The 12742-nt window shown below is 39.1% G+C and overlaps 1 protein-coding gene across 1 annotated transcript in view; it reads left to right on the forward strand.

Annotated features, from left to right (window-relative positions):
* The window catches only part of OCA2 (OCA2 melanosomal transmembrane protein), a gene marked incomplete at both ends in the record, with an annotated part of 180251 nt that overhangs the window by 112571 nt on the left and 54938 nt on the right, over positions 1 to 12742 (forward strand). Inside the window, one exon of the mRNA XM_082004815.1 lies at positions 7717 to 7810. Coding sequence (XP_081860941.1) covers positions 7717 to 7810 — 94 coding nt within the window. The remainder of the gene's footprint in view (positions 1 to 7716; positions 7811 to 12742) is intronic.

The raw sequence follows: 12742 nt of genomic DNA on the forward strand, positions 1-12742 counted from the left end.
ATTTTGGTTTGATTACCGTGGTGTTTCCTGTGGAATTACATTGATTTAACAACAACAGACTGCAAGCAAAAGGCACAAAGGGAAAGATTAGTTCAGGGTGAGTCACCTCCCAGCAAAGACTTGAGGGCTATAAAGCAATAATGCAGAAATATCAGCTTCAAAGGTTTTTTCTCACATCCAGCTAGTCTATGAAAATTGATTTGGAGCAATACCAAAAGACCTCTGCATTACACATCGACAAAGGGTTTTTTACAGGTTTTCATAAGAACCCTCTTTTAAAGGACTATGTTTTGGGGTGTGGGACTGAAACACAAGAATCTTTTGGGATACCTGAAGACCACTTATTTTGTATCTTTGAGGGAGTGAAATGCAGATGGACAGGAAAGAATTCTTGTCAGGATTTTAGACATTTCAATGTGTATCTTTTTCATCCTGTTCTGGGATGTACCTAAGAGACTGCTACAATTTTTTTTTCTTTAAAAATAGATGGAGTGAGGAAGGAGGAAGAAATAAAAATGTAGGCATATTCTCACTTGCACAAGAGCAGTCATTAGCTGAGGCGTTAAGACATTAATGTGTTATATGGCAGGCTAAAGTCAAGATCTAGTATCATCTAGGTCAATGAATGGGCTTGGACTTAGGTCTTTGTCATTCTACTTTACAAAATACAGAAAATTCCTAAGTAACTAAGTCCCAAGTTCTTATGTAAGATTGTATAAACTTTCATTTTAAATTCTTTTTGTTTCTTTGGCACTGGGTTCCTCTTGTCAAAACAAGCAATATTTGGTTTTGGAAGGCTATTTATCACTATATATGTCAAAGTTATGAACTCCTGAAGAGGAGTATTACATATATTGAACCCAGCTCTTTTGTAGAATAGCTTTTCACTAATCAGGGACTGAGTGTGTGTATGTCTAATAAACAGGCAGTGCAACAGGTATTCCTTAGATCTCTGTTTTTTTTTATTGACTTGCTATTTATAGAATCAAGCTGTAATTATTAATAGCATAAAACCATCCACACAACAGATTTACTTATTCAGCCACATAGTTCACTCACATTCACACAGTTACCCAGCTGACATGTTTCAATATATGAATTCAGTTTCATATGCCTTAGTGATATTGGAGTATAGGGCACCTGCTATGGTTTAGCCAAGAATGATCCTGTCCTTTCTTGGCAAAAGATGCCAACTTCACAGCTGAGCCTGCACTTACAATTATGGAAGATGCAGACATACTGATTCCCTCCAGTGAATCCAATGAATTCCCTCCAAGAGGTTCATAGATCTCCTTCAGTGGTGAGCAAATGTCTGTATGACAATAGGGCAATAGCTCTTGTAATTTTTACAGTCATAACCTTGATGGATGAAGTACTGAGTAGAGATACGGGACCCATCAAGTTCCTCTCATTTTTTGAACCTGCAGATAGAAAAAATTGGGGTGGTTTTGTAGATAACAGCTGTATGCTCTGACTGAGCAAAGAGTGTTTGGAGGATGGCATCAGAGACCTCTGCCAATAGCGGATTTGCTCACCCTAAGGTGGTGAGCCCCTGAGCAGTAGGAGTTAGGGGAAATCAGGCTCACAGGGTGACAGTCTGTTTGACTTGTACATGGATAGGGATTCCTGAAATTTCATTCTAAGATGGTGAAATTCTTGGTGGCAGTTTACAGTCAAGGGCACCAACAGAGTCTCTTCTGTATTAGAAAGGTGAGTATCCAGTGTTTTCTGTCCCATGTTCCAGGGATGAGACAGTCCTGCCAGTCTCAACTCTTCCAATTTTAAGTCTCCAGCTGACTGTGGGTGAAATTACTGTGTTGGCAAGGTCATATTGCTCCATTCCTTCAGGGGTTGGAAAGTGCAAGAAGACAAGCATCACTTCATTGATGGGATGTCCCCAACACTGCCTCTATGTTGCTGGATAAAGTCTTCAATTCATCCCCTACCACACTGTGCAGTGCATGTTGTCCAGACTCGGAGCAAAGGGATGTGATGGGCTAGACACACTGAGTGTAGTAACTCAGAAATGGCATGAGAGTGGACAGAAGTAAGGGTCTCCAATGTGAGCTGACATTTTAAGTTTCAGATTTGACAGAATTAAAATGTATAGATCAATATTTAAAAAAGGTCATTAGGATATTAATATATCTGAGCCAGAATTACAAAGAATTCCAGGAAATATACTGTTTTATGAATTGAAGTAATGAAAACAGATAAGGCAAATGGTTTCCTAGAAGAAAATCTAAACATTTTCAAGAATTGCTAAGTATCTATATAGACAAGTTAGGACTCCTGCTTATAGTAAAACATAAACACAACACATTGTCTGCAGTCTTAAGAACAAAACCTAAATATTTTCAGTTATTTTACGATGGAAATGTTTTATGGTGCAAAATATTCATGTATTTAATAATTTTGAACACATTAATGCTTTTCAGCAGCCTTTGGCACCAGCATCATGGAGAATTCTCCCTTACTAAAAAATTTTGAAATTACAAAAATCAGATTAGTTTAGTATTTGAAGCATTTTACCCTGAAAATACCTTTTCAGTGCAACACTGTTGTTGGCTGAATTCTTCTCAGTTCTAGACAAGGAGTAAATCTGCTATAACCCCACCATCAAAAGTGTTAATATCATATGGAATTCGTGTATAGAGGTCACTAACCTGAAATCTCTGCAAAGACCTCAGAACACAGCAAGTATTTTATGCTACAGAGAATGCTGTAGAAAGATAATTGTGTACATGAAACAGAGGAATGAGTTTCTGAGGGCACTTAGCTGATCATAGTTTAATTACTTTTACTGTTTCTGTCTTTGTGAAATTCTGTTTGTGTTAAACTAAAATAAAGCATTGGAGTTGCACAAAGACAAAACAGTCTTCAGAGTATCTTCCAATTGCTTCTTTCATGTAATTTATCCTGAATGCAAGGATTGCGGACTGCCCCAAAACAAAGTGAGACTGAAACTTGCTTGATAAACTGTAATCCCAACACTTTCCCCTTCTCTTTAAGTATTGGAGAGTAAAGATCCAGCGCCCTAGTTAAATAGAAGTTTATATGAGTGTTTGTTGCACTTCATTGCACAAGCATGTCTGGCAATTGTGATAGCAAAATCAATCAATTTTTGTCAATATGTAAAAAATGTACTATACCAAAATATTTTGAGTTTGAGATATAACGTGTGGGCAACTCCATGAACTCTGACTGTATGCAAAAGACTATGTTGCCGGCAGCAATTCTAATATATACAGATATAACTGGGAGATGCTTAAAAAACACCCACAAAATGTTCTGTGCATAAACAATTCATAAACCAGAAGTTTAGTTATTAAGTCTCACACATTTTAACTCTTGAATGGCAAGGGTTTTTTTCATGTTGGATATCCAGCTTGCTTTGTCTGGAGAATAAACGTGGTGAATCATGTAGTGATGTTCTATGTATCATTCTATTAATCCTCTGATATTTTTCCTCTTTTTTCAATAGTTGAAGGATGTTCAATAGGCTAAACTCACAATGACATTCCTTGATAGGCAGACTTATTAATTTTCAAGGCCTGCATTTTCCTAGTATTGTCATTTAAATAGCCACAGATTTCTGCCCTTAGAATGTTAGGTGACGTGTTTTTATTACCAGTCTGCTCTTTAGTTTAATTGACATGTTTTATAAGCCACATATGCTGGAGCCATCTGTTTATATTTTTCTTTTATTACCAGAACTAAAAATATAGCCATAGTAAATCCTTGTTTTAGCTGAGTTTAAATACTATTTCCTCAATATAGAGTAACAAGCAATTTCTATTAACCACCTGGCTGGCAAGGTGACTTAGTCTCCGACAGGTCTTTGCTAGAAACCAGATAATTTTTGGCCCACAATTTATTGCCTCTAAAACTATCAGAGGCTTTTCATTTGCAGTACCGAATATTTTGTATGTATTTCATGTTCTTTGTGCCACTTTTATTTTTGGATCTTCTTTCCTTCTGCTGTATTAAAGTTTTCTGTGCCCTGCGTTTCCGTGCTTGACAAATGTGTAAGACCGGGTGTAAGACTGCAGAAACAGAGCAATCATCAACAGTTTGGGAAACTACAAACAGGTTTTTTCTATTAATGCATGGTGCCTGCACTTTTCACAAAAGACACCTTTGCTAAATGCAGTTCTTAGCAGAGTGTGTGCTGTGAAATCCCATGGTGTCAGGCAGCAATGAATCCCTAAAACGAAGATGTGAATTGCTGTTTCATTGCCATTGTGCACGAATAGACAAAATGGGCAATATAACCTGATGCCTTCTACTGCGCTGCATAGGTATAGGATAAACTTGTCTAAATTACCCTTCTTGCACAACAGGGATGTGTGATTACTTGTGCAAATGTTATCTTTGGGAACCAGAAGTAGCTGCAAGGGCTTTATTCTGCTATTTCTTATGTCTCCTCTGCCATCCCAGGAGGAGATGCTCACTGATAGAGCAGGACCAGTGCCCGTCCTCTTTGGTATCCTCTCCACATATCCAGGGTCCAGCTAGTAAAGTCATCTTTTCTGCTTGTATTTCAGAAGAAGGTCTTCATAATTCCAAAAGAGGTCCTCCTTCTTCCTCTCCTGACTGGTGGAATGCCATGCTCATGAGAAGGTTTTGTTGTAAAAATAGGTGAATAGGATAAAGGTCTTGATTCAACTTGTTCTTGGGTAATTTGGAGTCTTGGAAAAGAGGCTGTGACAGCAAGGTGTGAACATGTTAACTCTTTGGTCATTGTTTTGCTTACAAAGAATGCAGTCTATGTACATAAAATTAAATAAATACAAAAGAAAAATGTTCAAGGCTCTCCATTCCACTTTCGTACAAACAGGACTCAAAGGAACAAAGTTTGGGAGGCGTCAAGTAGATGCCCTCTGTCAAGTAGACAGCAGAATTGAGATACGCAAACATCACCACCAGTCTCTTCTAACAAAAAGGGACTGCATACCACAATATAAATGCAAGGACTGTTATGACAAAACTAACAGTATTTTATGAAACTTAGCTTAGTAGTAATTGTTGTATATAATTCTAGTCTAAAATCTCTCCGTTTTCTCTTTTCAAAGCCCTTAACTCAGCTTTAACTAATTTGCAACATCTCTTCAAGAGTTCTTGCTGATCATCAAGTTTGTTAATTCTTTTTTTTTTTGAGCAGAAAAGTTCTTAGGATGGAAATTAGAACAATCTGTTTGTCTTATGACTACTTTTAGATCAAAACAGTTAGATAGTAGTGATTTTTTGAGACTGTGGTATGCAGTTGCCACACAGGATAGCCCATAACGTTTGCAAAAAATTTGGCATACTTTATGGATCAAGTAAATATTTCTATCTGAAGCACTAGAAATTTAATTGTAAGTTTTTCATTTGTCTTTCTTGTGGTTATTCAAAACTGAAACTGATGGTGCAGTATTACAAGGGATATGAGCATGTTAAATCTAAATTCAAGCACGTGTCAGAGGTCCGTAAAACTTCCATTCCCTTTCTGACTTATAACTGTTATTCTTTGGCAAAGATGAATTCCTTTAAATAGGGAAAACAGCCAAATTTAAGTGTACACAAATACGTATTTCTAAGACACCATGTCCCTAAACACCACATCTACATTTAAGTTGCCTGGGAAGATCCAGGTTCATAAAAATAACTATCAACATTGCCATTATCAGTGGATCTTTGCTACTTCATTTTTAGAGATTCTGCTTCCAAAACATCCTTGTAGATGCACGAGTTGTTTCTTTTCCTCCATATATTCGTGCTTGCTGTAGTTTTGACATGAGGGATGGGCTAATTGCAGATCATAGAATCATAGAATCATTTAAGTTGGAAAAGACTTTGAAGATCGAGTCCACCACTAAACCACGTCCCCGAGCACCACATCTACATGTCTTCTAAATACCTCCAGGGATGGTGACTTAACCACTTCCCTGGGCAGCCTGTTCCACTGCTTGGCAACCCTTTCGGTGAAGACATTTTTCTTAATATTCAGTCTAAACCTCCCCTGGTGCAACTTGAGGCCATTTCCTCTCATCCTATCAGTTGTTACTTGGGAAAAGAGACCGACACCCACTTCACTACAACCCCCTTTCAGGTAGTTGTAGGGAGCAATAATGTCTCCTCTGAGCCTCCTTTCCTCCAATTTGAATTGCATGTCATGTTCTGGCAGTGATGGGTTGTGAGAAACAATGTTTGTGAGGAGAAATGAAATCCTTTGTGACTGTTCCATGGTAAAAACCAGACAAGATGCTGGGCATTCTGACTCTTTAGGCCTTAAAATAGAAATAGACATCTTCAGGCAATGTAAAATTCAAGAATAATTGTTTAGACATTAACTTATCTAGGTTAAATCAGTTAGAGGATTTAAGAGTGATGATTAGCACCACTGGCAGCGGGGAGGGGGAGAGGGTTGTAATTCTTCATAAAGTCTATATATTTTTGCATACCAAAGGAGCACACACAGTCAGTAAAAGAGAGCATCACTCAGACATCAAAGTGAAAACATTTTTCAGGAAGCAGCTGCTCCATCTCTGAGATCATACCTCTTGAGGGGCACCTGTGAAATACATTCAAATGACAAATTGAAACATCATAACTCTATTCACTACTGAAAATCCTGGACTCTGAGAAAGCTTTAATTTTAAGGCATATCACAGTTATTTCCACAAATCCCTTCCTGCTTGATCTCTCACTCTTCCATGTTTGTTTATTCTTTCTCTCTCCTTTTTGGTCCCATAAACATCTGTACACATTAAAAACAGGTTAATAACTTTATCACCTCTCCCCTTGCTAATGAACTTCTCTCTACAGGTACTGATTGCACTTTTATTTCAAAAAAAGTGGTTACACAGTTAAGGTGAACTCACAGCAGTTTCCTAACTAGGACGAAAGTTGTTTAGCTTGGAAATGTATTACTGACTGAAACCTGGTGTTACTAGAAAGCCTGCCTGTGTATTTTGGGCTCTATACCAATTGCCTAATGAAGTCCATTATGTCTCCATACAAGCCTTTTCAGGGGTTTTAATTTATTATTGTATATTAGGAAAAATGACTAAATGAAATTCATAAAACTTGCAAATATTTCCCAGTGAACTAAATCTACTTTATCTGGTAAGTATAATGTTAGCATAAAAAGTACAACAACTCAGGTCTGCTTATGAATTCAGAAGCCTGACACATTGTTCTTTATCAATTTTTCCCTAACAAATCAGACAATTTTGATTATAACAGGAGTCAGGAATGTTTTAGTTACAGACGCATGATCTACAGCCACCTTGATTGTGAAGGTCTGGACATCTCTTGCAGCTGTTTCCAGCAAGAAGAGGGGATATAGCTCTGTCCTTTAGGTTTCAAGAAATGGAGGGGGAATTGATTTATAGTCACTGTCAGTTCCCTGTTGAACTAGAAGGAACTAATGGGAGGCACCTTAAGAGATCCTCAGTTTTGTCAGCAGTACCTGTGTCAGGCTTGGCCTAATATTGCCAATGATACCTTCTCTTTGGCTTGTGGGACTAGCACAGTCAGTTGGGAAAAATGAGCACAGAACAAGAATATGATGCAAAGATACTAATAGAAAAAAAAGAAAAAGAAAAATAACCCAAGTTATTCTTTGGACTTGCTGGTGTTTTAAGTTGTTTACTTGAATGAATTTTATTTATGTTGTGCTGGTGGATGGCTAATGTCTCCTGAATCTCTCTCTCTCTTCTTAAACCGCAGATTCCCGTGCTTCTCAATCTCAGTAAAGATCCTGATGTTAACTTGCCTATGAAACCATTAATCTTCTCACTGGCCATGGGTGCATGCCTTGGAGGTAAGAGCTTATGTGAGAAAGCTGACATAAGGTAATAGCTATGCAATTATGGCATGTATAAACTGGCACATTAGGTTCAATGATTTTATTATACAAAGCATAGGGAGGACCTGATCCAGCTCCCTTTGACTTCAAAGTACGCCTGGATAAGGATCTCAGTCACCGTCTGCTGCTACAATAGGATTTTTGCAGTCCGTGTTTGAAGACCATATCTGCATAAAGTACAGACACACAAAGAAGCAGTCCAGGTGGTGCTTATGGGGTTCTGATCTTTTTTGAGAGAAAATACAAAGATATATTTAGCTTTCAGAACAGAGACCCATCATTGCTCGTTGAAAAGATGCAGAAAATGTATAATAGCCGAGATCTGAAGGCTTGATTCAAAGGCTACTGAAGTCACTGGGAGGTTTTCTGGCTGGGTCACAGAAATGGTTTGAGTATCCGTTTGCTGACCTGTTTAGCACTCCTCACTCTAAGGAAAGTTTTTTTGAAGTCTTTGGGAAATGTACCTCTAATAATGAAAGCTAATAGCCATTTTCCTAGTGCCCATCTTGGTGTTAACTGGGATTATTTGTATTGTCAGTGCATTAGCATAAAACAAGCAGATGGGTTCATTACTTTTTTTTTTAATTGAAAATGTACCATGTATGTATTGTAGGCCAGGATTTCCTCTCTCTATTTGTTGTAACAATAAAGGAGAATAGCCATCCAGTAATTTTTAATTAATGTTTATACTTGATTACTTTTTTTTTCACTCTGTAAATGGCTTATGAAGGTGTTACAACACAACATTTCCAAATAACGAGTGTACTAAGTGCAGTTAAAACGTTAAAATTTTCCATGAGAAATAAAGTTGGTATTATTTTTTTACTACTGAGAATTTTAATGTTAATTTTAATGCTAATACATTATATTGGGCTGTGTTTTGATCCCTAAATATTCAAGTAGTTAGGTTAAATAATGTTAAAATGGATAAAATAGTGTTCTGCAATGAATACACCCCTTCTCACCCTCAACCGTCCAAATAGTTTCCTTGACTTTACAGGGATTAAAAGTAAAACCATTTTTGTGGTAATACAAGTTCTGGTTTGTTTATTTAGCTAAGTGATTGCTAGTGCAAGTGACCTTAATACCTAACAGAGATTATAATGATGTAATTTATGGATTGAATTTTAACACCATGTTGTAAAGGCAGGACAATTTGTACCAAAAAAACAGTTATTCATTTGAGGAATATCTTTTTGTACTCATCATTACTCATCATTATATTGTGACTTTAATCTGTTCCTTTTTCAAAACCAGTGATTTGAGTAATCAGCATATCTTTATATAGGTGTTTGCAATAAAAATATAATCTTTCTTCACAATTTGCTAATCACCAAACATACTCTGACTTCATTAAACTTTCAGATTTAAAAAAAAAAAGTAGAAGGAATATAAAGTTGGCCAGATTACACTGACATAGTCTGAGTGGGAGGCACTTCACCAGCCTTGGAGCCTTTACAAATCTCATCTGATTTTCCTAAAGTATCAATTATAATCTTAACCCAAATTCCTTTAATTTGATTTGTTGAAGGGCTGCTGGGATTTTAGCAGAGACTTCTGTATGTATGAAGTATGAGACAAAAGTAAAAATATAAACAGTATCAAGGGAATTATTTGAATTAAAACCACTAGAGATCCACAGGTTGGTATTCAGATAGGCTCCATACAAATATTTGGATAAAAAGTTAGATCATTATCACTCTTAGCAAAAGCTTTAACTCTCCGGACTGTGCTCTATTAGGATAAAGCTGAGCATATGCTGAATTATATTGGCAAAGGTCTCATCTTGAAAATTAATATGCTTCTGACTTTCCCATGTCAAAACTAAAAGCTTATCATTAGGGAATGAAAAGTGTGGAAAAGCTTTTGTTTTGAAAGATCTTAGAGCTCCCCAAAAGTGAGGGGAAAGGGGATTTTCTTTTTTTTTAAAAAAGAAAGTGTTGATGTCCTTTCAAAAGTATTTCCAAAAGACAAGTTTTATCAGCACTGAAGTGGTGTGAAAGAATCCTCAAGGTAGGCTAATCCCATTGTGTAAGGGGTAGATAACAATTATACCGTTACTGCCTGCTGCTTAAGGCAAAAGACTGGATCTTTTCACTGTTTATGCAACCAAATAAACTTGGAAAACAAGACATCTTGTAGAGGAGTCTGATGAAATAATTCATTGTAACTACATTTCTTGAGGTTAGTTGCTTGTTATGTAATGCAGAGCTTCAGTTCTGGTAATTTGATAACATTTCTGGTGTCCAGGGTAAATACTACTGTATGCTTATGTGTCCATGAAAGGACCATCAGCGTTTGTGCCTGTCTTGGAAAATGCTGTGCAACATTTTATCCTGAAAAATTTCCATTGGGTGCAATTACTTTTTTCTACCGTCACAAAGTGCACAGGCAGCTATGGGCTTGGGAGATGATAGGATGAGAAGAGACAGTCATTTTCCTTCATTGCTTTAGCTGTTGTCCTGGAAATGAAAGAAAGATTGAATCAGTCTCAAGAAAGATGGAAAGACTTTTGCCAGTATAATTGCCACGTTGTTGTCATCTTCAGCAGTGTCTCCCAAAAGAGAAAGCTGCTGCTATTAAATTTCTCTCTTTCATGGCAGTGGGCTCAGACATAAGGAGTAAGTGAATATTGTGTGGATGCTCTTTGCTCTGTAAAATGTGTCTCAAAGTGAGAAGGGATGAAAAATCTTGTCTCTTAATCAAGGAAGCCAAGGACAGTGATGACCATGGGCAGTTCCTGGTGAGATGGTCACAATTTTGAAATCTTTGGGTCTTCCTCAGAGTTTGCCAGTTCTATTCTGGCAGTTCTTGCTCATATCAGGTCAATCTTATGCAGTTGAGAATTAAACATGGCAATTTTTCAGGGGATTTGGTTCTGGAAATTTAGGTTTCTATTTGTCCCAGCTATCTTTAAGAACTTAAATTAAGTTGTAAGTTAGGAGTTTGGTTGCCCCAGGCTCTCTGGGGAGACTGGCGTGTCCAGGGGGCTGATGTTTATTCATCCACTGAAAACGTCAGATGCACTCTGCAGAGCACGTTGGAGCCCCTAATGTGCAGAAATCCAGCAGCTAAGAGGGGTCCCCAAAGACAGGTCAAATGAATTCGGACCTTGAGGTATTTTGGTTTGTCAGTTCTTCTGACTGCTGGACTACCCTGTTAGTTCTTGTATGTCTGGGCATTAATGCTCAAGCTGACTAAGTAGTGGCTGGAAAAATTGTATTGCTTACGGGTTTTTTTATGTACTATCTGCTGGTGTTTCAATTATGTTTTGACCATGAAAGAAAAGAAAACAGGAAATTTAAAAGAAGCTAAAGAAAACAAACAAGGAGGTAACTTACCTTGTTTTCTGTGGTGTTCTGACACATCTACACCGAGTCACTGAGGTGAGCAGCTCCAGTGCCAGCACGGAGCCAGCAATTGAGCGCTCCAGCATGGTGCACGGGGGAGTTTCCTAACCGGAGGAACCTCAGGGGGAGCTGAGAGAGCCGCCAGGAGCCCATAGCTTGCGCAACAGCAGCTGACGAGACCTGGGAAGGGCCAGGAACAGCAGCGGCCGAGCCCACACGCACATATAAAAGAAGCCCCTGGGAAGTGCTAGCGAGCAGGGAGGGCAAACAGGGTATGGTGCAAGGGTGTGGTGTGGCGTGGCACTTTGCACGGAAGGGTGTGCAGGAAGGGCGCTGAAGGTCTGCCAGCTTGACCATGAAGCAATGGTATCCACCTTGCAGAAGGCCATGGCCTATCTAAGCTCTGCATCCACCACGACTGACGCAGCTTCCCAGATAGAGCTCCCGTGGGAACTTACTGCACCCCGGTACCAGGCTGCAGGCTGCGCCCTGCTCTTATGCCAGTATCGAACGGCAGCAGTGAGCACACCTTGGGAGATGCCCCCAGGTGGAGGAGCTGCTTTGCTTAGCGACAGAGGTCTGGGAGGAGTTGAGGAGGTTGAGGAGTATCAGGGAGAGAGAGAGAGGTAGAGTAAGACTTGTACCCTACCTGCCCTGAGACAGGCCCAACAGGCAGACAGGATGCATGATATGGAGTATTCCCTATGCTCTCCCTGCCTGGCTGAACACAGTGACTTAAGGGATAAGGGGCAATGGCGGCAAGTTCCTGCCCGGTACAGCAGGCATGTCTCCTCTGGGGCCACCCACCTTCCCAGGTGCCTTTGCATAAGCAGTATGAGGCTCTGTAAGTAGAACTGAACAATAACGAGGACGATGGTTCATCTAGCTTGAAGGTGTCAATGAGGTTAAACTGGCCTACACCCTGTGTCAAAACTGCTTCCATAAAGAAGAAAAGATGGGTCATTGTCATCGGAGATTCCCTTCTGAAGGCAACAGAAGGCCCAATATGCAGACTAGACCCAGACTTCTTAGGGAAGTTTTCTGCCTCCATGGGGCCCTGGTTAAATATGTGAAGAGAAAGATTCCTACCCTGGTATGGCCCTCAGATTATTATCCATTATTGATTTTTCAGTTAGGCAGCGATGAAGTTGCAAGTAGTCCAAAGGCAATCAAGAGAGACTTCAGGACCTTGGGGCAACTTGTTAAGGGCTCAGGAGCACAAGTAGTGTTCTCCTCTATCCCTCCAGTTGCAAGGAATGATGAGGGAAGAAACAGGAAGAGCCAGCAGATCAACACCTCGCTCCAAGCCTTGTGTCACCAGCAGAATTTTGAATTTTTTGATCATGGGTAGTTTTATATGACACCAGGCCTCCTGGCAACAAATGGGGTATACCTGTCTTAAAGTGGGAAAAGAATGTTTGCACAGAAGTTAGCAGGATGCATTGAAAGAGCTTTAAACTAGCTTTGAAAGGTGAAAGGGATAAAATCAGGCTAGAGATAAGCCTGGTGGTAGCAAACAAATGTTTGATGGATGATG

This window comes from Phaethon aethereus (genome assembly GCF_964289735.1).
Source record: "Phaethon aethereus genome assembly, chromosome: 1".
Classification (NCBI taxonomy): Eukaryota; Metazoa; Chordata; class Aves; order Phaethontiformes; family Phaethontidae; genus Phaethon; species Phaethon aethereus.